A 25,112-nucleotide genomic window follows, 5' to 3' on the forward strand; every position below is an offset into this window, starting at 1 on the left:
TGCCCCAACTCTGCATCCCCCGGTGGGACTGACTGCCAGCCCACTCCACACACCCAGGAGATGTCTGAGCCCAGCACGCTGGCCCCCCCGGCCCCACGCTCAAAGCCAAGCCCCCCGTACCTTCTCTGACTTGGGTGACGTCCCCTGCTCATTGGCTCCTCTGGCTTTTGCAGCCCTACGATCTGTTCTGGGGGCGAGCGAGCAGGACCCTCGGAGGAGCTGAGTCCCCAGGAGGATGGGGCACATGAGAGGAGTGACTGTCATGATGCCGTGGGTTCCAAAGGTGGAGAGCAGCTAGAGACGCGGGCCCTGGACCCCAAGGGTCTGGAAAGTCGCTCCAGGGTGGTGGTGATAGGCCATCTACCAAGCATGTTACTCTGAACTGGTTTAACTGAACGGGGGAAAAAAAGGGGGGGGTCTTCATTTCTCCCCCAAAAGAATCTACAAGGAGAGCCCTGTCCCTGACACCGTCCTTGATGTGCCGCAGACTGGGGGGAACCAAGCCGGGGTGCCGAGAGGCGCTGGAGCTTCCCGTGTGGGTTATGTGCCCGTGGAGCCACTTGGCAGGTGCAGCGACCCTCCCCACCTGAACCCTCGGTGGATGCGCAGGGTGGGGAGCCACGTGTCACTGCTTCACTGCTGCCCGAGCACGCGGGAGCGTGTGCTAGGCCCTGGTCCAGGCGAGCTTCTGCTGTTGGGGGAGGACGCGTCGATGGGGTGACTTTCCCCGAAGCGCCCGGTGTAAGCGCAGCTAGGATTCGGAGGGGCGGGTGGGACTTGGCGAGCTGGGCCTTGCAGCCCTGCGCTCCCCTGGGCGTCCCCTGGGTGCCCCCAGGGGCACGGCCCGATGGCGTGGGTGCGGCCCTCGCATGCCTCTACTGCGGGCTTCCCCGCACCGACGCAAGGCTGTGCCTGGGAATCCACGGGGCGGGGGGCAGACAGGCCGCACGAGGGGTCCGCGTTCCCAGGGGGTTGCCCTGCAGCCCCGCGGGGCCTTCCTGGGGTCGGCGTCTGCCTTCCGAGCAGTCGTGCAAGCAGGAGGCCGGCCTGGGGCCTGGAACATCTGTGCGCAAAGCACGTCCACCCCATTTCCACGTCGTCCGTGTTTGCGGGGCTCCTTTCCAGCTCCCGACGTATCCAAAGCGGAGTCATCTCCAGTCTGGGTGTAGGGTTTGTGTCGCGTGGGAGCACGACCCCCTTGGAGCGCAGAGCCCGCTGTGCAGGCCTGGGCATGTCCACGCGGACACCCCGCGCCCACTTAGGAAGCTCCCGATGCAACGGCCACAAGTATACCCCGGGGCGTGACCTCGTCCTCGCAGAGCCAGATGTAGGGATAAGGTTTAGGAATGCGATCCTTGGGGGGGCGGGGCGTAGGCGCCCCTCGAGCTGTTTGTCGGCTGCAGGCGGAGCTCGGAGTTAGAGACCTGAGAGGAGCGCAGTTAGGAATGGGGAACACTGGAAGGCCATGTTCACCCAAGTACCGAACCCGAGCCCGGGACATAGGAGGCGTAAGGCGCGTCTCGGGGAAACGCTCGCAGGTCCAGGGCGTGCTGGGACCCGGCGGCTGGCCAACCTCTAGTAACGCGTCTGGCCACGTGAGTCCTGGCGTGGTCGCCCCAGGGGCTGTCGGTGGTGCTTTTCGACGGGAGGGGAGGCAAGTGGCCGCGGGGGGGGGAGGGTATGGGGGAGGGGCAAATGGGGGTAGGGGAGGGGGAGAGGCTGGACGAGGGGCAGAGGGCCTGGGCGGAGAGGAAGAGAGGGCAGGAGGGGAGGAGAGGAGGGGAGGGGAGGGGCGGGACAGAGGGGAGGGAGGAGGGGTGCAAAGGGGGAGAGGGGGGAGGTGAGGGGGAAATGGGGGAGGGGAGAGGGGCTGGACGTGGGCAGAGGGCCTGGGCTGGGCGGAGGGGAGGGGCTGGGCGGAGTGGAGGGAGGAGGGGCAAGGGGAGAGAGGGGGGAGGGGAGATGAGGAGGGGAGGGGCAAATGGGGGATGGGGGAGAGGATGGGAGAGGGGCTGGACGAGGGGCAGAGGGCCTGGGTAGAGGGGAAGGGAAGGGGGGAGGGAGGGGGGGCAAAGGGGGAGGGGGGCAGGAGGAGGGGAGGGGGAGGGGCTGGACGGGGGCAGAGGGCCTGAGCGGAGGGGAGGGGCGGGGTGGAGGGGCAAAGGGAGAGGGGGAAGGGGGAGGGGGAGGGGCACAGAGGGCGAGGGGGAGGAAGGAGGCGCGGGGCAGAGGGGAGGGGAGGGGAGGGGCGGGGAGGCGGCCCGCCCCGAGGCCGGGGTCCCGGTGGAACCGCAGGCCGCGCAGGGCTCCCCACGCAGTCAGGAGGCGCACGCCCACGGGGTGGGGTTTGCTCGTCTGTTCCGCATCTGCCCAAACCGCCCGTATCAGAGTACGGCTTGCCCCGAGGCGCTTACGGGAGCCCCCTCCCCGTCCCCCGTCCCCCCTCCCCCCTCCCCCCTGCAGCCAGCGGGTCACCGCGCCTGGGGACCGCGCCTGGGGAGCTGGGCCGCGGCGCCCTCTGCTCCGAGGGAGGCGCTGGGCCGGGCGGGACGCGGTCAGGCTCAGGCCCTAAAGGTCGCATCCTTCGGGCCTGGGCTCCTGCGGGCGCCGACCGACCGCCAGCCTCGCCCAGGGATGCACGTGCGCGGGCTCCTGGACCTCCCGGAGCCTCCTCGGCGGCGCCCCTTGGCCTCGACGTGCTGGCTGCCGTGGGCTGGCGTTGCCCGCGTGGCCCGCCCCGGGGCCAACCTTCTGGAAGGTTCCGGTGAGCACCTGCGGGCCGCGCCGGCCCACCTGGGCGCCTCCCGCAGAAATAGCCCTGCCCCCGGGACGGCTGGAGACCGAGCCCACGAGAGGGGAGGGGGAGGGGGAGGGGGAGGGCGAGCCCGCACGGCAAGGGCAAGCCAGCTCTCGTCCAGCCTCACGGTGAGCCAGGGGCTGCTGCCGCTGCCCTCCCCCCCGCCCCTCCCCTCCCCTCCCCTCCCCTCCCCCCTCCCCTCCTCCCCTGCTGTGGGGCCTCCACCTGGTTGCTCCCGATGACCCTGCAGGGAGCACGGAGCGGGGTACACCGTCTGCTGCTTAAGGATCACCACCGGGGACGCGGGGGCCCAGGGCGTGACCCCAGGTCCTGGACCGAGCCTGCCCCGCGCTCCCCGAGTGATGGGAGCCTGCTTCTCCCTCTGCCTCCGCTGCTCCCCCTGCTTGTGCGCTCTCACTCTCTCTCCATCACATAAATACATAAAAATCTTAAAAAAAAGAAAAAGTTATCACCATTGTTCGTTCCCTTCATTCATGGTAAATGAAGTGAAAGCCATTTTATTTTCTATTTCACTCAAAAATTCGCATTCTTGGATGCACTTTCACTGATGCGAGTAATAGCAATACCTTGGGCTATGGTTTGCCTCAGGGACTGATTTTTCATAGACGTCTTTTTAGGCATCCTGTGGACTATATAAATTCAACCTTTCCTAAGTTCCATACTTTTGCTAATTCACACGTGGGAAAAATCCGAATTTAGGTTCTAGTGTTTCCCACAGAAGGACAGCGTGTAGGAGAAGGCAGTGAAGGCCAGCTAGGCGTGCGTCAAACCCCTGTCTTCCCCTTCCCGGCCAGTGTAGCTTGGCGACCCCTTCCAGGCTCCCCTGCACCGCCGGGCTGCAGCAGGATGCAGGATGCAGGATGCGGGATGTGGGATGCAGGATGCCATTCTCAGTGGGGGATGCATGCCCAGCTGGCGAGGGGGCCAAAGAACAGGCCCGTAGCCCTCACCTCCCCCCTCCCTCCACTGGACATCGATCCCACGAAGCTCTCCAGGACCCTAAGTGAAGGGGGCACAGTTTGATGCTGCGGGGGCCCCATGCACCCCGCACGTACACCTGCCTGGAACCCTTCCCCGCCCCCCAATGGTTTTCCAGAGGGAGAAACAGACCTGAGGTGTGTTTGGGCCGTCGTACTTCTTGGGGCCCTATTGGTTACCGCAGCAGCTACCCCACCTCCTACAGGGACTGCATCACATTAGGAAACGAAAAAGATGATTAAACCATTCCACGTGTTTTTAATAAGGTGACTTGTGAATAAGCCCCAAGCTTCCACAGAGCCTGGGAACATGATGTGCTTCTAGGCCCTCTGGTCCACAGAGGTGTGAAAACCAGTCGGAAAAATGTCAGCCTGCGTGAACCTGCTGCTGAGTCTCAGGAATAGGACGCGTATGAAACTCCCCAACACATCTTTGCATCCGGCCAGGAGCTGAGGGGCGGCCTCCCAGGCACAGGCAGGCACAGGCGGTTCCTCCTCTGCAGACCCCACCTCATGGGAGGCCGGCCCCCCGCTTGCTGCAGCGACAAGTGCCATCCAATCCCCGGAAGAAAGTTGCCCCCGGAATCCGAAATAGGCCTCCCTCGATTCCAGTGATGGGTTTATTTGCCAACCCTGAAGCCATTGTTTCACAAAAGGAGAGAGAAAATTTAAGGCTGATTAGTTTGATGCGAATTTTCAAAACATTCTTGAACAAAATGGGTTTACTGTTATCGCTGCCGCTGTTGCTGCTTTTGTGTTTTTTTTTTAATTATTTTTTTATTATTGTCATAAAAAGCCAGTATCGTTCATTTGAGAAAACAGAATAAACAGTTACATCTTCCCCTTCAAAATAATCCCGGCTAACTTCCCATGACCCTTTCTACACATCCATATGCTTTTCTTTCACAAAAATGCAATCGTTACTTATATGCTGACTCTAACTAGCTCTTTATAAAAGTTAACTGAAATCTTCCCCATTACAGTATATCCATATTACAATATAATTGGTAAAAGATGAAAAACTTCAAGTGTATGATCAGCCCTTAATATAAGTAATCTGGTAGACGTCCTTACTGCTTCCAATTTATTTTGCTTTTAAAACATATTGTAATAGACATCCTTAAATATTTCCTAGAAGTGGAATTCCTTAAAATTTGCCAATGTACACACACAACCTTCAGCCATCTAACACATGAGAACCGACTTCTATGCCAGGCACTCTTCTGAAATTTGGGATTCAGCGGTTGAAAAGAAAGAAGACAAAACGTCTCCCTCATGGTGCTTACACAGTCCTATGGGAGAGGGTTCATCTCCCTGAGCTCATAGGATTGCAGGGGCCTTTCGGTAGGGGGAGAAAACTAGCTATTTTGATGTTTTATGGCTGACACTGGTTATTTTTATAATTGCTTACCGGTTATTTGTATTTAATGATCACATTTTTTTTTCTTTAATTCCCTTTGCCAACCAGCACCTGTGCATGCGAGTGTAAGGCAATGATACTCACTGGAGAGAGGAGGTATTTACAAATTGTACGGCCAGTTATGGATATTTGTTATGGGAGTTTAGGCCTTTTAAAGTCAACCTTTTTGAAAATTTCCCCAAATCGAATGATCTAAGATATAGAAAGATTGAACATGAGCCATGTAACTGGGGGAAGAAAAAAAAAAAAACACTCTATTTCCGGATGTTGTTTCTAAATTGTGTAAGTGCACTTAGAGCAGCTGACCTTTTGAAGTTAGAAATCTTTCAGGTAGGGATACCAATCCACCTCTTCCAAAAACCGCTTCCCCTTCAGAACAGGCCATCTTAACATCACAAGTGCATTTCTATTTTAGTTATATTCATCGTTTCTCTCTTCTGTGACTAGAAAGGCACCGGGAGAAAAAAAAAAATCTCCAGGAAATAGTCTTCCCAGAGTAGCATCCACCAGACTTGAAAAATGCTATCTGGTTGTTTGCTGATTTGGCCCATGTCACGCGAATGTTGGTGGTGCGGCTTCCTCCTCCCATCCCTGCAGCTCTTGCTGGTCACGGGTCGGGGATGGAGGTGCCCCGGGCGGTTCCAAGAGTGTTGGTCCGCTCAGGGCGGCGACGTCTCCTCCAGCTCTCCGTGCAGAGCTCCAGTTCCACCAGCGGCCCTGGGAGTCCTACTGGGGATCTGCGGCAGGGCTGGCCCGGCAAGAGCTGTGACGGAGACATCCCCACCTTCTCGGACATTTCCTCCAAACAAGCTGATGACTTGCAAGTGCCCAGCAATGCACCGCAGGGCACACTGGGTGCCTTTAAAAAACGCGATGTGCCCTTCCCGTGCCTCAATGCCATCTCTCGCTGTGTGTGGAGCTGACTGTGTGCCAGGAACCAGATAGGTATTAAAATTTCACGAAGTTCTCTAATGTGGTGCTATTATTTTTCCCATTTTACACATAAGAGATGGAATCCTCTGAGCAGTCACAATTTATCAAAGACGGTCTGTTTATTTTATTTTTTTTTAATTTTTATTTATTTATGATAGCCACACAGAGAGAGAGAGAGAGAGGCAGAGACATAGGCAGAGGGAGAAGCAGGCTCCATGCACCGGGAGCCCGACGTGGGATTCGATCCCCGGACTCCAGGATCACGCCCTGGGCCAAAGGCAGGCGCTAAACCGCTGTGCCACCCAGGGATCCCGAAGATGGTCTGTTTAATAAATAACCATACCTAAGGGATCCCTGGGTGGCGCAGCGGTTTGGCGCCTGCCTTTGGCCCAGGGCGCGATCCTGGTAGACCCGGGATCGAATCCCACATCGGGCTCCCGGTGCATGGAGCCTGCTTCTCCCTCTGCCTGTGTCTCTGTGCCTCTCTCTCTCTCTCTGTGACTATCATAAATAAATAAAAATTTAAAAAAAATTAAAAAAATAAATAACCATACCTAAGAATTCTGACCCTTAACTCTCTCTGCCTCTGACATTTTTTGTGGGCTGCATCTTTGTATAACCCCACAGAGAACACCAAATATCTTGAAATGTACATCTCTCAGTAACATGCAGATACTTTGATTTTCAAACCTCCTGTATGTCTCCCTGTGGACCACAATACAGACGCCCGATGATCTTACTGGCTGCCCGGAGATACCCTCGGAGGGATCGCAGCGCCACACCCTCATAATGGAAAGAGCCCATCGGGAAACCGGTAGTGGCAATGTCGTTTAAAAGCTGATCTTAAAGATCTTTTACTGGTGTGAAGAGCTGAAACATGTTCCCACCCAAACAAGCTGAGGCCCTAACTCCCAATACCTCAGAATGTGACTGTTTGCAGGCAGGGCCTTTAAAGAGGTAATGAAGGTGAACCAAGGTCTCATAGGGGAGCCCCAACCCAGTGTGACTGGTGTCCTCACAAGAAGAGGAGCTTAAGACACACACACACACACACACACACACACAGACGAAAGACCGTGTGACGACGAGGAGAAGACGGTCATCTACGAGACAAGGAGAAAGCGTAGAGAAATCAACCATGCGAATACCTTGATCGTGGACATCTGGCCTCCAGAATCGTGAGAAAATGAATTTCTGTTGCCTAAGCCATCCAGTCTGTAGAACTACGTCGTGGCAGCCCCAGCCAACCAACAGGAATGGAGCTGGATAATTACTAGTATCTGAAATTAAGAGCTTTCCTCATTATTCAAAGTTCCCTTTTAAAAACCAGAAATCTAGGGCAGCCCCGTTGGTGCAGCAGTTTAGCGCCGCCTGCGGCCCAGGGTGTGATCCTGAAGACCCGGGATCGAGTCCCACGTCGGGCTCCTTGCATGGAGCCTGCTTCTCCCTCTGCCTGTGTCTCTGCCTCTCTCTCTCTAGCTGTGTCTCTGTGAATAAATAAATGAATAAAATCTTAAAAAAAAAAAAAAAACAACAGAAATCTAGACCAGAAAAACAGATCATTATACAGGTTAAATCCAGTAAAAAGAATTTCAAGTGATTTCACAAATGATTTTATCGCACTGGAATTTTATTGCCCCAAATGGAACTTGACGGAGAGGCTCAATGACATCTTAAATTATTCAGTTTAACTTGGCAATGCTTACGGTGTTTGATCTGACGGCAAATCAGAGATGCTTTGGGGATTTCTTCACACAGCTATTTGAATACACTTACCAGGGAAAGAACAAAATTTGCAGATTCTCACTCATTGTGCTGTGCGTGGACAAATGCAGTGGTCCTGAGAAATGACTGCTGTCAAAATAAGAGAAGAAAACTCTATGCATGACTAACGGAAAGAGAAATCACAGCACAGAGAGAAAACTAAAGAATGAAATAAACCTGTCCGAAGACATTAAAAAAGATTGTCTCTAACAAAAGTCCCTTTGACTTTCTATTCAATAAATATTTTTAAAGTGGATGCATGGTAGTATGGGGGAAATTAGAATTTACAAATTAACCCTGACTCTGACCTCAAATATTTCTTGATGTGATATGAGAAAAAGAAAAAAAAAAAAAACAGACACAAATAGCCATACCTTCATGTAGCCTTCGATAAAATCTGTAATGGAAATTAAAAATGTAATGAAATCACAGAGGGCAGGGAAGGTCATTGGACAAGCTGGGGCATCGGACAAGACCCACTGGGAGAGACGCGTGTTTCTCTCGGGTCTGGAGGGTGGATGGCGTTTACACAGGTGGGGCTGCAGAGGGAGGAGCTTGCTCACCAGGCGGATTAGCACAAGGGAAAACAGATGTTGTGGAGTGCAAATCACGTTCAGCGAAAAAGTCGGAATCTGACCTGCTTACACGAGGGGAAGCATGGAGAGGACGGGGCTGTTGACCCTGCACTGGGAGTCAAAGGGCCTCGGTTTGACTCCTGAGGTCCCCGTTTGCTAGATTTATGTCCTCAATCTCCTTGAGCCTCAAATTCCTCGTCTGTGAAATGGAAATAATGATTCAAACCTCCCGATTATGATTAAAAGTGAGCGCCCTGTGTGAAATCTCCCCCTGCAAAGTCTGAGGTGCAATAAAAATTCCGCCGCTGTTGGCTTAACCTAAGTCACGTGGGCTGGATCCTATAGAAGGTGGACAGTTGATAAGGCGTTTGAGTGTGACAGGGGACGGAAGCAGGCCCTGGGAAATCTGCACACACGCTAGTGCTGTGTGTGTAGCAGGGCTCGAGGGCAGCTGTCAGCACAGCTTTGGGGTGGTGGGAGCCCGAGGCAGAGCGGCTGGGGGGGGATGTGAAGGAGGTGATGAGCAGGACTCCCCCGGGGCAGATGGCCCTGGGCCTGCTCCCGGGACACGCACGGCTGTTCAGGAGCTCTTGCTCCCGTTCTCTGGCTCTTTCTTCAAGGAGTAGCATGACCTCTAGTGAGCTAACTTCTGTGGATTCCCAGAATCTCTAAGACATGGGGAAAATCCCAGAGCATCCATACAGCACTGAATACGTCATGCATCTTGGGATCAGTCAACTTGGTGAAGCTCATCAGATAGCTGGGAAGCCAAGGGCATCCGGCAGACGGGAACCTGACCACGGCTCCGAGCAAAGAGCTCTCTACGTGGGTCAGCAGGTCACAAGGAACACGGGGGAGAGGAGGAGGAGCAGGTTTGGGGGGAACGTGCGGACTGTCCGTTCTAACAGCTGCGAGGGGCCCCCTGCAGACAGGGCGTTGTGGCTTGCTGCGTCTTCAACAAATGAAACCCATTTTACGTTGCCTCTCGTACCGTGTAGACATCAGATCTGAGAGCAATTATTTGTCTTTAATTCATAGATTCTTTTCATTGGAGATTCGACCAACAGAGGAATAATGTATTACCTGATCGAAAGACTGAACGACACCCTGCAGGAATGGCAGAAGGTGCACGGCACCAGGTCCTACCCCAACGTCAACGGGGGGAAGACTCCGGTCAGCTACTCCTACTACCCCCAGTTCTGGATGAGCCCTGCCCTGAGACCCACCTTTGAAACGGCGCTCGAGCACCTCTTGCAAAGGTACAGCGGGATGAGCGTGGCCGCGCCGTCTAGCAGAGGGGGCGAAAAGCGTACACAGCGAGGACTACGGCTGAGCCCGAGCCGGGGATGACTCGGGGGTCCTGGACCGGGATGCTAGATGTGCTTCAGGGAAACGTGGGGGCACTGCGGTTAAGCTGTTCACCATCCACGTCAAGGCAACCTGTTGTTCTCCTTTCTGCGTTTCAGATCCCGTCCCCTGGAGAACACAGCCCAGACCGTGTTGGTCGTTGGCGGCGTTCAGTGGCTCAATGCCAATCACCTACAGATCATTCACAAGGTTTTGAAGAGGTGAGTTTCCACCACAAGAACGGTCATTAGTTTTCGAAGTTGAAAAGACAAGTCACCCTTGAGGTGACTAAATTTTATCAAGAGATTGTTGAAAGAGCAACCTGTAGTTTAGAGTTACACACTGGAAGTCCAGTTGCCAATGTTTCAAGATACTTTTGTATCTAGGGAGAGGTTGGCTCTTCAGTATCCAAATTTATATTTACTACTGGTTAAAACATGCCCACTGACACACAAAACTCTATCCAGAAAAGAAAAAACCCTAAAGTATACCAGATCTATATGAAATGAGAATTTAGTCTTCTACGCCAATCATCACATTCTAAAAGAATTCCATTGTATTTGTTTACGTAAGCACAAGCATCAAGAAACGTAATCAAAGTTTATGACCTCAGAATTCTGATTATTTCTCAGGGAAAATTTACTCAATATCCTTGTGATCATCAAAACTTTGGGAATTGGATTTCATCTCCCAGTGGATGGACTGCATTTCTTGACGCAGGTAGGCCCGTTCCCTCCAGGCTGTATGAGCTCATGGTTCCTACCAGGCCCTTTTCTGGTGGCTGAAGAAGGACCTACTATGTAATATTCAGCTGCCTTCATAAAAATCACAGGGGATAATACACTGAAGGCCTAGGACCTCAGGTCAGTCCTACTTATTCCGGGGAATCGGAGACCCTCTGCCACTAGCTCGTTGTGAATGATGTTCTGGGCTCATAGAGAAGAAAGGGGAGGCCCTGTAGGAAAACAGGAACGACCGAGGGGTGCTGGGAGCCACTGATCTCTAGGAATCTGCCTGCCCCACTAAGTTTCCTACATCTTTAGAGACTCACGCTGAAACCACGAATGAAACGGGCACTTTGGGAAGGAGCGGCTTTTTTGAAGATGATCTCTGACTGCTGTAAAAAAAGGGGAAAAAAAAGGTCTTTGAAGTAGCATCATTTGGTTTTTTTCTGGGGGGGGGATATCTATAAATGGGAGGAGCTAAGGGCCGCGACTGCTTCTTATAGAAAACAGTGAAGTAGTCCCAACACTGAAGGCAAGTCTCCAAAAGATGAGAAAGGCGACAGGGGGACGTGAGAGAACCAAGGCCTGATCCCAGGGAAGAGCGCTCCGGGCGGGCGGGGCTCCTCCAGGGGCGGGGGGGGGGGTGGGGGGTGGGGGGAGCGAATGGGGGGGAGCCGCGGAGACCTGGGGGGAGCTAATGGGGGGCGGCCAGGGGGAAGCCGGGGGAGGGGAGCTCATGCGGGGATAGGGGGAGGGGGAGGGGAAGCCGTGGGGGGAGCCGGGGAGGGATTCCTCCAGGGGCGGGGGGGGGGGGGGGGGGGGGGGGCATGGGGAGGCGGGGCGGGGAATAGGCGGGGAAGAGCTCATGGTGGGGAGCCAGAGGGGCGTGGGGGGGAGCCGGTGGGGGGGGAGCTGGGGGCGGGGGGAGCAGGAGAGAGCTCATGTGGGGGAGCAGGGGAGAGGGCGTGGGGGGAGCTGGGGTCGGCGGGGGGGCAGCCAGGGGAGGAGAGCTCATGCGGGGGTGGGGGGGTCGTGGGGGGGAGCTGGGGTGGGGGGACGACGTGGGGGGAGGCCACGGAGGGGTCCCTCCAGGGGCGGGGGGATAGGCGGGGAAGAGCTCATGGTGGGGAGCCAGAGGGGCGTGGGGGGAGCCGGTGGGGGGGGAGCTGGGGGGCGGGGGGAGCAGGAGAGCTCATGTGGGGGAGCAGGGGAGGGGGCGTGGGGGGAGCTGGGGTGGGGCGGCCGGGGGGGGGGGGCAGCCAGAGGAGGAGAGCTCATGCAGGGGTGGAGGGATGTGGGGGGAAGCCAGGGAGGGGAGGGGTCCCTCCAGGGGCGGGGGGCACGGGGAGGCGGGGGATGGGCGGGGGGTCCCATGCAGGGGGAGCGGGGGAGGGGGCCGTGGGTGGGAAAGCGTGTGTGGGGGTGTTTCCTCCGGGGGCGGGGGGCGGGGGCAGCTGGGAGCCGGGGGCTCACGGGCGGGCCTGGGGGCGTGTGTGGAGCCGGGGCGTCCACGCAGCGGGCGCACGAGCCGCCTGCAGTGTCCCCAGGGCCTTGGCGCGGCCCCTCGGGAAAGGCCTGCGCGTGCGCAGAAGCGGGGACAAGGCGGGCGGGGGCGGCGCCGCGAGGTCTGAGGTTAGCGGGGCGGGAGGGGGGGGCGGGGGCCGGGCTGGGCGGGCAGGTGCAAGGGGTAGGTCCGCGGGGGCGCCGACCCCGCCGTGTCCTCTGCCGGCCGCTCCGGGCACGTGGGCCCGGACCCTGCCCGGGCCTCGGGGTCCGCCTCTGCCCCCCAAGGCCAAGGAACGCAGGGACAGGAGCGGTGGCGGGGACAGGAGGCCGCACGGCTAAGGGACAGCGCGTGCGGGCAGGAGTGTGAGCTCGGGCACGGGGGCTCGACCCTCGAAGCCCTGCCTCTGCTTTTCTCTGAGACCTGCTGCCAGGGCAAGACACAGGCACGAGCACAGGCACAGGGACTGGTACAGATGAGCACGCACAGGCACAAGGCACAGGCATGGATGAGCACGGGCACAGGCACAGGGACTGGTACAGATGAGCACAGGCACAGATGAGCACACACAGGCACGAGGCACAGGCACAGGGACTGGTACAGATGAGCACAGGCACAGGCGCAGGGCATGGGCACAGATGAGCACAGGCACAGATGAGCACACACACATGCACAGCTGAGCACACACAGGCGCAGGGCACAGGCATGGATGAGCACACACACAGGCACACAAGAGTGCACACACCACCACTGGCCTCAGTCCTACTGGGTAGCTTTCAGAGTCCTAAGCAGGCCGTGCTCTCAGACACATCTGTCCCCTCCGTGGCACCCACTGTCCCACCACCTCGCCACCTGAACAACTCCCTCCCAGTGTGAGGCTCCCACTGGCCGACCTGAGGGACACCCTAGCCTCCCAGGCCCCTCCCCCTTGGCCTGCCATGAGCTCCTACGGTAGCGGCTCATCTTCATGTGGCTCCACAGATGCAGTCCTTGCAGCCTGGCTCCCCGGGGAGACTACGTCTGTGAGAGCAAGCACGGGGAGGGAGGGCTGCACTGCCCACTCTCGTACCCCACGTGCAAAACACAGTTCTCAGCACGTAGCCGACTCTCAAAAAAGTATCTCCTGCCACAACGAGGGAGCAGTAGGTCAGATGATCTGGCTCCCCCCGGATCACCCCGTCCAGCGGGAGACACACATCCCCTGGGCCCGGGGAGCGTGGCCCCGGGAGGACTCCCAGCCAACTCTCGGCAGCCTGAACCCCAACTTGCCAGTGGGAGCTCCAGGATTCAGCGCCCCGCCCCAGTTTAGGCCATCTTGGAGGGACCTCGCGGGCTCGAGAACGCCCGGGGATCCGGAAGGCCTCTCTTATAGGTGCTGGCCACCAACACTCTCTCCTGTTAGGCCCTGCATGCGAATTCCCACCTCGGGAGTCTGTTTCTGAGGAACCAGCCTTTTTCTCTAGAAGCCTCTCTAGAAAGTGCTTGCTGTGATGTCCCATATACCTTTCATACTTAGACATATGAAAGTTGAGCAAATCCTTGTACCTGAACAAGAAGAAGCCTACAAACAACATTGAGCATCATTGTTCCCACGAGGGCATAATGCAAGTCCACGTGTGTCCCTTTCCTCTAGACTTCTCCTTTAAGAATTTTTCTATTCACTACCTTTATTTTGGGGGGGGGGGGAGCACTCTCCTTTAGGTGTCAGCACAGTGAAGACAGCAAATGAGACCTGCCAGTACCGCATCTTTTACCCATCAGTCAGATCAACAAATGCAAGCGGTTTGCTTTTTCACCTGGAAAATGAAAAGCATTTTTTTTTTCCTTTGGAAAAGGCAGGAGCAGGTCCCTCCGTCTGTCAGCCGGGGTTCTCCAAGAAACAGACGGCAGACAGGATTATCAGAAGAAGGGGATTTATTAGGGCGAAAGTCTGGGAAGGATAAAGGGCGGGGTACTGAGTAGGCAGGAAGAGCTTCGGCCCGGCCTGGTGCGTATCGCTCAGTCTTGCACCGCATGTTTTTGGAGGGGCTACTGTATGGGGGCCTCTGGGAGGCAGTGTGGGGGCTTGACCGTCCCATATGAAGGGAGCAGAGGAAGGATGCATGAGGGAGGAAGCATCTGGGACCAGAGGCCGGTCTGAGAAAGTCCCAGCCACGCTGATGAGGAATCCCAGAGCTGGAGTAGGCGGGGGAGGGGTCCCCCCTCTCAGCAGTGGACCTCATTAGACTTTCTGGCAAACGCGTGGTTGCTTTGGACGTGGTCAGGGAGGGAGGGAAGACTGTGGTGCCGAGGAATGGCCGCTGGGGCCTCCATTCCCTCCTGGCTTCCCTGCAGCGCACTCCCCTTCTCGGTTGCCCTGCCTCCGTCCAGCAGCAAAGCTCACGGTGCTCCCAGGAAGCGCTTCCTGAGCCTCACTGTCCAGCGGCCCGCCCTGCTCAGCTCGTCCCTCTTGCCCACTAGCCTGGGGCCGGCGTAGCTACATCCCATAAGGACTTAGTAAATGTGTATGAATCCGTTCCCCCTACTAGAAGGCGATGTCTTGGGAGCAGGGGCCATGACTTACTTATCCTCTTATTGCTGTCCCTTAGCACAGAGCTGAGCACAAAACAGATTCTAATTAATATTCAAGTGCCAAAGGAATGAGAATCCAAAAGGATGGAGATAGCCTTTGTGATTTTCAAATTTTTGACTTTTAAAGTGAGAATCTTGAATATTTCACTGAATCTTTGTGGGAAATAAGCCTACTAACTTTTCATGCAAGGAAAGGTTCCAAGCTGTATGTCATAGGCATTCATGTATTGCCGTCGTATAGATACATAAATGTCTGTGTTTATATTTCGAGTAAAAAACCAATAACACGTCGTTATTTAAGAAATGCATGTAAAATTAATTATTTTTCTCATGTGGAGCCAATCTGTAAAAATGCTGATATTTACATGATTTCTATCATGTAGGGATACCCACAGGGAACCTGCTTCTCCCTCTGCCTTTGTCTCTGCCTCTCTCTCTGTGTGTCTTTCATGAGTAAATAAATAGAATCTTTAAAATAAAAAAAAATTCCTCATTCTTCTTTGCAATACAGAGTGAAGTTCAGAACTTATGGAAAGAAAATGTGATTATTCTGGATGCTGCAAAAACATATGGCTATGAAGTGGTTGACACATTCACCATAACGATGGGGCGATACAAAGAGTTTCTGCAGGGGACATGTGGATGCCATTTTCATGAGGTATTTACACTGGTTCTTTATTTATTGTTGCTTTTGATTTGTTAAAAATTTCTCATTGTATCTTTAAGTGCATTGTCAGTGTTATTTTGTATTAAAAACTATGTCAGGAGGAGAGCAAATGATGTGTTCAGTGTCACCTGGCCAGAGCATGTGGCAGTCACCACTGGAGGCCCTACAAAATAAGCGGTCAAACAAGAATGAGTTTCTGTGTAGACACTTAAAAACTAAGATCACCCGTCAAGGCTCTGAACCTTCCCATAGGAAATCGTGGCCAAAGAATATAGCCAAAGTGTTTGGTGGAGTTTGAAAATCAAGACAATGTCACGTGCTAAATGAATGAATGACCTTCCTCCATTGGTGTATCCAGTGCGTTAAAGAGGTGGGCCTGTGTTTTGAGTCCCGCCCAACACCTCATGGTGAAAATGAGTTTATTTGGCATCAGTAGTAGAATAGGCTAAGCTGACCGCAGAATATCACCGTAGCCTTCCCCCAACCACCTTAAAGTGGACTATAGCCGCCGTCTCATACCAGCTCTAACGCCCCCCAAGCCCCAAGGGACATGCACCCACCTCTCACAGCGGGTCTCTGGAAGGCCCCTCTCACCGGGCTTGAAGCCAGGATGAAGCCGCTCCCCACGAGGGAGGAAGACTGCCACGCATTTGGACCACTTCTCCCAGTGACATGCTCTCTCTCCCTTCATCTCCCTTCCTCTGCTCTTTTAATGAGACAAGGGTTTGTAAACTGGATTTTGTCCACACTTTTTCAAGTTTCACCTGCATCATCCGGACATCGGTTGAGCGGATGAGGTTACTTGGCCCCCGTTGTTTGCTCTCGGGGTCAGGAGATTCTGCTGAGCCTGCGAGGGAAAGTGTCTCATTGATCAGTCTGTCAGATATGGGTTCACTCCTTCCTTCTCGAGTGCCCCCCTCCCCTTTGTAAACCAGAGGCAGTCACTGGGTTCTCTAGGGAGATGACAATTAAGGGTCCTTGGGTCCTGCTTTCCGGCCCTAAAATGACTGTCAGAATCCACTTGGGTCCTCAGGTTTCTGTGGCCACCCAAAAGTCACCGACGTCCTTCTAAATGCTCTTTGTTGTATTTTTTGCGTGTGATTGTGTATGACAAGTGCAACTGCACCTCAAGGAAGTGAGAGCCTACACCCGCAGTAGAGAGCCTGGCATTTTAAGTTTAATCTAGTAACTTGAAGCTCTGGCCGTGCTGTTGCAGAACAGCTTTTACCCTGTAGGAGACCGCGTGTCTATTTATTTCTTCCACAAAAAAAATATAACACCCTTCGAGTTCCCATCCTATTTGCAAAAGAAAAAAAAAAAAGAAAAAAGAAAAAAGAAAAAAAAATCAAGACTTAGAAACACAAAAGCAGGTAGCCTGGAAGAGGAAGAAATAATCTTGCTGCTGAGCCAGCCCAGTATCATAGTTGGCTGCAAAAACAAGTCGAAGGTTGCCAAAACCCACATAAAATGGGGACTTTGAAAGACAACACACAGATCGGTTTTTCGCCTCTTTTAGAAAAGGTTTATTTATTTACTTATTTTTATATAATGTGTCTTCAATTAGTATTTTAGAGGAGGGTATCTGTTTTTCCTTTTCATCTTTAGTTGCTCTGGGAGCCTAAAAAGGGAGAAGTCTTCCAAAGATTTCCAGCGTGACTCCAATTAAAAACAGAAGATGCCCTTCCCACATGATTGCATTACATGTCTCTCCTGCCACAGCATTAACCAGTTGACACTAATAGTCATGGAATTTGAGAACTACAACAAAGACTCTTTGAACCATGAGAACTAGAATATTGGCTTATAAATATTACTGATAAAAATACCTTTAATTTGCATAACAATGATTTAAGCCTGTCAGGTGAAATCATGGCCCCCTTTTGACTTTATAATTCTGTGCAATTATCATGTATAAATGGTTTTTTAAGCCCTGTTTCTAATGCTTGTTGACTTGGCAAGCTGCACAGGTATCGTCCAGATTATCTCAGTTGACTCTGGAGCAGTTTTATCTGTTTTGAAGTTTTCCCGCTGGAGCTAAAATACTTCTGGGAGCGTTTGCCTTTCCAGTTACGCCGCAGAATGATAAGATCATCTTTCTCAACTGGCTCTCTCCATCGCAGGGTCTCTCAACCTGCTCATCACTTAGGCATAATTGTTACTTAAGTCTTGAACAATCTGTACCCTCGTACCTCGGGAAGTTTCTGGTGCTGACACTGATGTTTTATGATCTTTCAAAACTATCACCCAACATCTCAAATCACTGTTAGCTTCCTAAAATCGATCAAGGAAATCTAAAGGCCCTTGCAAAGGACGATGTGATGATTAATGTAGCAAGCCGGGGAAAAGTAGATTATTAGTCTCATGCAAAACATATTAAAGGGCAGAAGTTTGTTAATAATAACCATTTTTCTCCTCGATGCTCATCTTTGAGCTGGCAAAGCAATTTGTCATACAGTAATAGCGAGAATTAAAATCAGCTGTGCTAGAACCATAAGCATTTCAGTTTGGGAGCCTTATATCTTCTGGTGTTCAATGAAACCATTCCCACGATAGCTTCGCACATACCTGAGAAGGATTGCTATAATCATTACAGCAAGATCTCGATGTGTCCGCTTTGATTTGTGGTGGGAATTCTATCATAGACATAACAAACCGGCTTCAGTGGGCTCTTGTCGCCATAGGTAAGATGAAAGGTCTTGGGGCACCTCTTTCATCTGTCAAGGCACCGAGAAAGAGAATATGTTGCCACCACGAATCTGTAAACAATCTCCCAACTGGTGTGCATCAGTTTTGACTAAAATGTTCCTGCTGATTAGAAAAGCAGGTGTTTCTCTTCATGCAGAAATGGAATTTTGTTTTCCCAATGTTTATGCAGGACAACAAACGGGATCCAGGTAGCTTTTGCCCAAGAGTGGTTTTGGATGGTGCCTCTAGTTACATGGCAAACATCTACCAGGAACACGCTAAAACCTGAGAAGGATACAAAAATATTATCAGCCCAGACTTGGCTGCAGAAGGGGCAAATGCACAACTGTTATGTGATTATTAATTAGTCGACTCAGTTGTATGAACCTTATATGATTATCTCTGTTTTCTGGCAGGTGTACAGCTTTTGACTTAGTCCCCCCCCCCCCAAAAAAAAAAAGTAAAAATCCCTCGAGGGGGATTACTACCCAGCTCTAATACCACCAGGTTTCTTTTGATTCCAGCAGCACCGAAAGAAGAAAGGATTTTCAGTTCCTTGTCAGAGATAATTTCCCTTTATTATATGATCTTCATCTTATATTCTTTATTATTTAATTATGCAAACAGAAGGTTACCTGACCTAGAAAAGTCTTACCTCTCTGTTATGGGCTTGAAAGTCTTCCCTTTCCCCTTCAAACTTTAAAAGTTTGCCGTAAACACGATGAAGAAAAGAGCCTTTAAACTCACCTATCTAAAAAACTGAGGTGATGACTTTTAAAGAAAAAAGACCTGGTCTAAATATAGATAGCTCAGAGAGCAGATCCCAGGATTTATCAGCATGGCTATTTTTAATGAATTTGTAATGGCAATTTAATTCAACACATTTTTGAGTGTCTATGTGAGCACTGTACTAACTACTGTAAAACGAGCCAGGAGGACATTTTTTTTAGGGTTCCCTTGAGTCTCTCAAGCTCAACATATCCCCAGCCTGCAATTCTGTGTATTGTAGAACATCAATTAAAAGAAGGGCCTGGGAAATGTGGGCCAGGGCCAGGTCATGGTAAGAGCTTAGACTCCGCCCTATAGGTAGTGCACAGTCAGCAAAGGGTTTTAGAGCAAAGTAAGATGGGGTCACATCTCTCTTGCAAATGGGTAAGTCTGATACCATTGAGGCGGGAAGACCGGGAGAGGACTGAGTCTGGAAGAGAAGTTAGGAGACTTTTTCAGAAGTCAGGTGAGAGATGATAAGAGCTCGCCCAAACCAGGACAGAGTTTGCAAGCATAAGGGAGACAGAGACAAATACAAGCCCCATTTTAAGAATAAAATTTGGGGGGTGGGGTGGGAGTAGAAAGAATCAAAGACGACTCCTAACTTGGGTAATGGATTAGAGCTGAACCAGCAACTGAGCCAGAGAATGGCTGAGAAGGCAAAGGCACCAGCTCAGGGAAAAGATGATGATTCAGCGTTGAACATGTTGTGTCTGAGATGCCTGTAGGACATCCAGGTGGAGATATCTCACAGGCAGTTGGCCATGCAAGGCTGAAGCTTGAGGGGCAGGGTGGGGCTGGAGATAAGAAGTTGGAAGTCGTCAGAAAACAGGCAGCGTTGCAACAATGAAAATTAGAGCGTCCAGAGAAAGCGAGTAGGGTAAGAGGAGCCGAGGAAGGAACTCCCGGAGACATTCACATGTGAGCAAAGTTTGCAGAATTAGGAGTATTTTTTATTTATTTTATTTTATTTTTTTAGAATTAGGAGTATTTGAATTGAGAGAATAAACCGACAGAGGACAACTCTAGTAGAGAAAACCTGGCACAGTGGAACTTTGTAAGGAGAGATCAAAACAGCCTTACTGCTGTCGAAAGTAGTGGGCAAATTTAGTAAGATAAGGATTTTTATTTTATTTTATTTTATTTTATTTTATTTTATTTTTAAGATAAGGATTTTTAAAACAAACAGTCATTGGTTTGGCAGTGAGAAGGTCCTTTCTGATCATATGAGTCATTTCAGTAAAATATTGGGGGCACAAAGGAGACCACAATAGATCGGAGAAGTATAAGAAATGAGAAAGGAGGCTGGTCACCCTTTCAACAAGTGAAAATAAGGGAAAAAAGGAAAGAAACTGGACTTAGAAGAGAAAGTGATCTGGGGCGGTTTATGAGAGGAACTGCTTTTCCCGTTTCTGGGCAGAAAGGGAAAAATCAGTACCAAGGGATACATGAGGAATACAGGAGGGGTGGGGGCAGGCCCCGACGGTGTCGGGGAGGGCTGGGCCAGTTGGTGGGGTGCTGGGACCTGCACAGGCTGGCTCCAGGTTCCCTCTCCTCTAGCACTTCTCTGCCCCAGTCTTGGAAGCTCCCCCTTCAACGGCTCAGATTCATCCTTCACATCCCCACCAGGGTGCTTCTACGGTTCCAATCCAGTCTAGTCACCTAAAACCTTTTAATGGCCCTAGAACTTAAGGAAGAGTCAGGGGAGCTTTCCGGGCCTCCCATTCCTGACGCCCTCTGTGGGGACGGGGATTCCAGACGGTGTTTTTCCGTGCAAAATAACGAATGCTCATTCCATTGTCTGCAAGAATTCTCGCTTTATCTGCCAGATGATCAGATTACAGATCAGTGCCTGCTGAGAATGAATTCATCAGCCCTGGGGGAGCCCAGCCTTTCCTGAGATGCTTTGGTACAGGATCGGCATCCTGTATTGAACGGCAGTAACACCCGTGACACCTCCTCTTAAGAAGGAGAACTAAGTAAAGGCCGAACAAAGGGCGTCAGGCACTCTGGGGTGAGCAGTAAGAGGACCCCGAGAGGAGCCTGCACACCAGCCCCTGCAGCCGGGCCTCTAAGGGCAGCCTGCCCGACACAGACGGGGTGATCCACGACCGTGTCCTGGTTTTGGCAATGAAGCCTCATTCTGGGGGCCAGAGGGGTACTACTGAGCTTCGGGAGTCTAGTTTGATGGACCTGAACGGCCTTGGAAGGCGTTCCCTGCTTTCTGCTTTGATGTTCTAGGCTAGTGAAAACAGGATCTGTGGTTTGGGAAATCCTGTATACTCCTCCACTAGCAGGATTCTCAGATCACATTAGTATTTTAAATGATCCAAAAAGCCCTTAGGGCAAAGAAACTATTTAGCTTAGTTTGACCCAGTTCTTCCCAAGCATTTTTGACCACAGAACCACTTTTCTCCTTTTATTTATGTATTTTTAAAAAATTTTATTTATTCATGAGAGACACAGAGAGAGAAAGAGAGAGAGGGAGAGAGGGAGGGAGGGAGGGAAGAGCTGGCTCCATGCAGGGAGCCCGACGCAGGACTCGATCTTGGGGCTCTGGGATCACACCCCGCACTGAAGGCGGGTGCTAAACCGCTGAGCCCCCCGGGCTGCCCGCTTTCCTTCTTTTAATAGCAACTGTCAACACCTCCCTAAACGCACATGGGCATCACTAGCAGAGAGGAGAAGTCAAGGCGCGCGGAACAAATGAAATGCTGGTGGAATGACCGCGGGCGCAGGTCTTCTCTGGCACCTGCCGCGCCCCCCGAAGACTTGAAGGCGCGAAGCCCTTGACCACCGCCCCCGCCCCAGAGAAAGCCCGAGCACGAGAGCTCGTCGCAGACAAGACCCTGAGTTCCTCTGAAGAAGGCCAGCGAGGCCCACAGGGAAGAGGCCCGGGGTCCTGAGGGAGCAGAAGGCCGGCTGGGGGGTGCACCTGCCGCAGCCCCGCTCGGCCCGGGCCTGAGGGAGGGGGCCCACGCGGCAGGGACTGCGCACGACTGTGGCATGACTGGAGGCCCCGTCGCACCCGCGTGGCCAAGAGCCTACATGCACATACACGACCTCTTCTACGGCATCTGGGGTGGCCCCAGACCTGCAGGCGCGGGCCAAAGGATGAGACGTGGCACCTGAAGGGTGGAGCCCTAAACGTCTCCCCGGACCTTATGGAACACCAGCAGCCGGGGAACGCCACCTGGGATGCGCGGCCACACGGCTCCTCCGACAGAAACGAGCGGCCGGGGGGCTGTCCCTCCCGGGGCCCGCTGTCCGTCCCAGACCCCTCTGTCCCTCCCGGGGCCCGCTGTCCCTCCCGAGGCCCACTGTCCCTCCTGGAGTCTGCTGTCCGTCCTGGGGCCCCTCTGTCCCTCCCAGGTCCTTCTGTCCCTCTAAGGCCCCACTGTCCCTCCCAGGACGCCGCTTTCCCTCCTGGGGTCCCTTTGTCCCTCCTGGGGCCCCTCTGTCCCTCCCAGGGCCCGCTGTCCTGTCCGTCCTGGGGCTCTGCTGTCCCTCCCGGGCCCCACTTTCCCTTCTGGGGCCCCACTTTCCCTCCTGGGGCCCCCCTGTCCCTCCCAGGGCCCACTATCCTGTTCCTCCTGGGGCACGCTGTCCCTCCCAGGCCCCGCTGTCCCTCCTGGAGTCCGCTGTCCGTCCCAAGGCCCGCTGTCCGTCCCGGGGCCAGAGGAGCGCGGCAGGTGCAGGGTGGGCCCCACAGCGTGTTTCCCCGCAGCCTGCGCTTCCCCACCTCCGAGCTGCAGAGTCAGCGAGGGGAGCTAACGCCCGTGGGGTGAGGTCACTTAGATTCCCAGACCCAGGACGCACGTGGAGTTAGAGCCGCGCAGGGGCTCAGCTCGTCATCCTCGGGCCGATGAAGGCCGTTCAAATAATATCAAGAGTCGGCGACACAAATATTCAGTCTCTGAGAAAATGGAATGTATGTATCTATCTGTTTATTAACATTTTATTTATTTATTTATTCATGAGAGACCCAGAGAGAGGCAGAGACCCAGGCAGAGGGAGAAGCAGGCTCCCCGTGGGGACCCGATGCAGGACTCGATCCCGGGACCCAGGGTCACGGCCTGGGCCCCCCGGGCGCCCCCAGAAAACGGCCTTTAAGACAGAGTTAGTGTCCGCAGAGCCGCCAAGGAAGCCAAAGCAGAAGCTGCAGGTTCCCGGGACTGGGGACGGCTGGTGTGCAGCTCCTGGCCGCCGGGCCCCAGAGCGGGAAGTGGAGGTCTGGGTGAGGGTGGGCGCTGCGAGGGCCCGGGTTTGGGTAGACAGACACAGGGACGGAGACGTCGCAAGTCTGGAGACACCAGAAGCCAAAAGCGATTCCTCATTCCTAGAGAAACTTCAGTCTTGCCTTCTAATCCTCAGCATCTTTGACCCATTCCGAAGTTGGACTCCCTTCAATCCAAACATAGCTTATTTCATGTGGCCGTGATTAAATATTGGGGGGGAGGAGGCGAACAAACGAAAAAAAAAATCCTCATTATCTGTAAAACTTGCACGATTTCCTGCAGTGGAGCTACGAATTAGAAGCACTGGCTTCTAGCTGGTGTTTGTTGCTTTTATTCCATTTCTGTGACTTCTTAGGCTACTTTGTCAGCGGGTCGTAAACTTGGTGACTGGATCTTGGACTCAGTGTCGTGTCTGCAGAATGACGATACCCAATAAAAACCACTTCCACAGTGCACCTTTATCTTAAAAGACCACAGCAGCACATTTTGGTCAGTGTCCTGTTTTCCAGCCTCGGAAAAGCATTACCCTCCCTCCTCCTCATGTCCCGTCCACGTCCGCGAAACGCGTTTGTAACCAGAACATCCCCCTTAATCCGGTCTAGAGAGATTTTGGAACGCCGGCCCCGCGGAAAATTGTTTTCTATTTTGTTCCGTGGATCTGGAACCACATCAGAAGCTCCCTGGGTGTTATTCAGGTTAAGATCAGTTTTAGGAAAGGTATTTGCTTATAAGCTGCCGGACGCGTTTCCAATTCAGCGAGCTTTCCCCTTCTGGTACTGACTTTTTGAGGATTCAAAGTCATTTCAGATGCGGCGGTTAGTCGACACGGTGATACACTGGTGCTGACTACTCCAATTTATGTGACACCAACTTTGAGTGTTAAAGTCACGTGCAGGAATAATAGTAAGAGTCGCGCCGTTTCATTGTGGGATTTAGGACCGCGTTTCACGTGTCGGGGCAGCCCTGCGACAGCCAGCCAGCCCGCCAAGGCGAACGGCAGCCACTTCTGTGCCCTTCCAGACACGAGCCCCCAAGTCCTTAATGACGCGGACATGCGGCAAGCTCTGCGGGACGAGCGCGGAGGTCCCTTAGCATGTAAGAAGCCCGTGGAAGGGGGAAAGTTACTTCTGCACGCCGAAGCACGAATTTCAATTCCTGCTGCCACCGAGTCACAGAAAAACGTGACCAGCTGCATCTTCTACCATTTGTTGTCACGACAGCAGCTGATTCCAGCACCGAAATCGCTCCTGCGTTTCTACGGGGTTAATGTATTCGAAATGTATCATGGTTCTGAAACACTGTGATCTCTCCTCAAAGTCTGTTTCTTCACGTAACTTAATCCAAAGGTGAGCACTGCCACGGGGAAAAAAAAATACGACTCTTATTATCACACCGACCCTTGTGATCATAGAGGTTATCGCGCTTCATGAAGGCCCATCGTCCTTCACTCTGGTTTCCTGATTTCAAAGATAAGTTGTAGCAGTAAATGCAGAAAAGAAAGTGAACGGCAACACACGCAGCACACGAAAGTTAAAGACCCGGAGTTACTTTGGGTTACTTCGTGGTCTCAGAAGAGTTGTCGGTCGACGTTCGCGTTTGGAGTAACGTAAACATTTCCCAAATCCCGTACGTGTGTAGGATTCAGTCATATGTAACAGTCCCTTATTCCCCCCGGGGAGACACGTCTCCTTGTCGGTGCTTGAGTCACATGTACCCGAATTTATTTTTTTATTTTTGTTTTTTTTATTGTATAAATTTATTTTTTATTGGTGTTCAATTTCCCAACATCCAGAATAACACCCAGTGCTCATCCCGTCAAGTGCCCCCCTCAGTGCCCGTCACCCCGTCACCCCCACCCCCCGCCCTCCTCCCCTTCCACCACCCCTAGTTCGTTTCCCAGAGTTAGGAGTCTCTCATGTTCTGTCTCCCTTTCTGATGTTTCCCACTCATTTTCCCTCCTTTCCCCTTTATTTCCTTTCACTATTTTTTATATTCCCCAAATGAATGAGACCATATAATGTTTGTCCTTCTCCGACTGACTCACTTCACTCAGCATCATACCTCCAGGTCCATCCATGTCGAAGCACATGGTGGGTATTTGTCGTTTCTAACGGCTGAGG

The 25,112-nt window shown here is 52.9% G+C and overlaps 1 protein-coding gene and 1 long non-coding RNA gene across 4 annotated transcripts in view; one reads left to right on the forward strand and one right to left on the reverse strand.

The window, feature by feature from the left end:
- The window catches only part of CPED1 (cadherin like and PC-esterase domain containing 1), a 262,071-nt gene that overhangs the window by 229,996 nt on the left and 6,963 nt on the right, over positions 1–25,112 (forward strand). For both annotated transcript variants that reach the window (XM_035698382.2, XM_049093860.1), the window contains exons 18-21: positions 9,526–9,746; positions 9,954–10,055; positions 10,467–10,554; positions 15,146–15,292. In XM_035698382.2, coding sequence (XP_035554275.1) covers positions 9,526–9,746; positions 9,954–10,055; positions 10,467–10,554; positions 15,146–15,292 — 558 coding nt within the window. The remainder of the gene's footprint in view (positions 1–9,525; positions 9,747–9,953; positions 10,056–10,466; positions 10,555–15,145; positions 15,293–25,112) is intronic.
- On the reverse strand, positions 4,039–10,494 carry LOC118350563 (uncharacterized). Of its 2 annotated transcripts, XR_004804573.2 has the most exons (4): positions 8,287–10,494; positions 7,925–8,002; positions 7,297–7,635; positions 4,039–4,428 (listed from the first exon to the last, which is right to left on the reverse strand). It is a non-coding gene; the product is annotated as an uncharacterized LOC118350563 (long non-coding RNA). The 2 variants fall into 2 exon arrangements; XR_007402154.1 differs by lacking the exon at positions 8,287–10,494 and having other exon boundaries at positions 7,925–8,260.

Source organism: Canis lupus, chromosome 14 (assembly GCF_003254725.2).
Source record: "Canis lupus dingo isolate Sandy chromosome 14, ASM325472v2, whole genome shotgun sequence".
Lineage (NCBI taxonomy): Eukaryota > Metazoa > Chordata > Mammalia > Carnivora > Canidae > Canis > Canis lupus.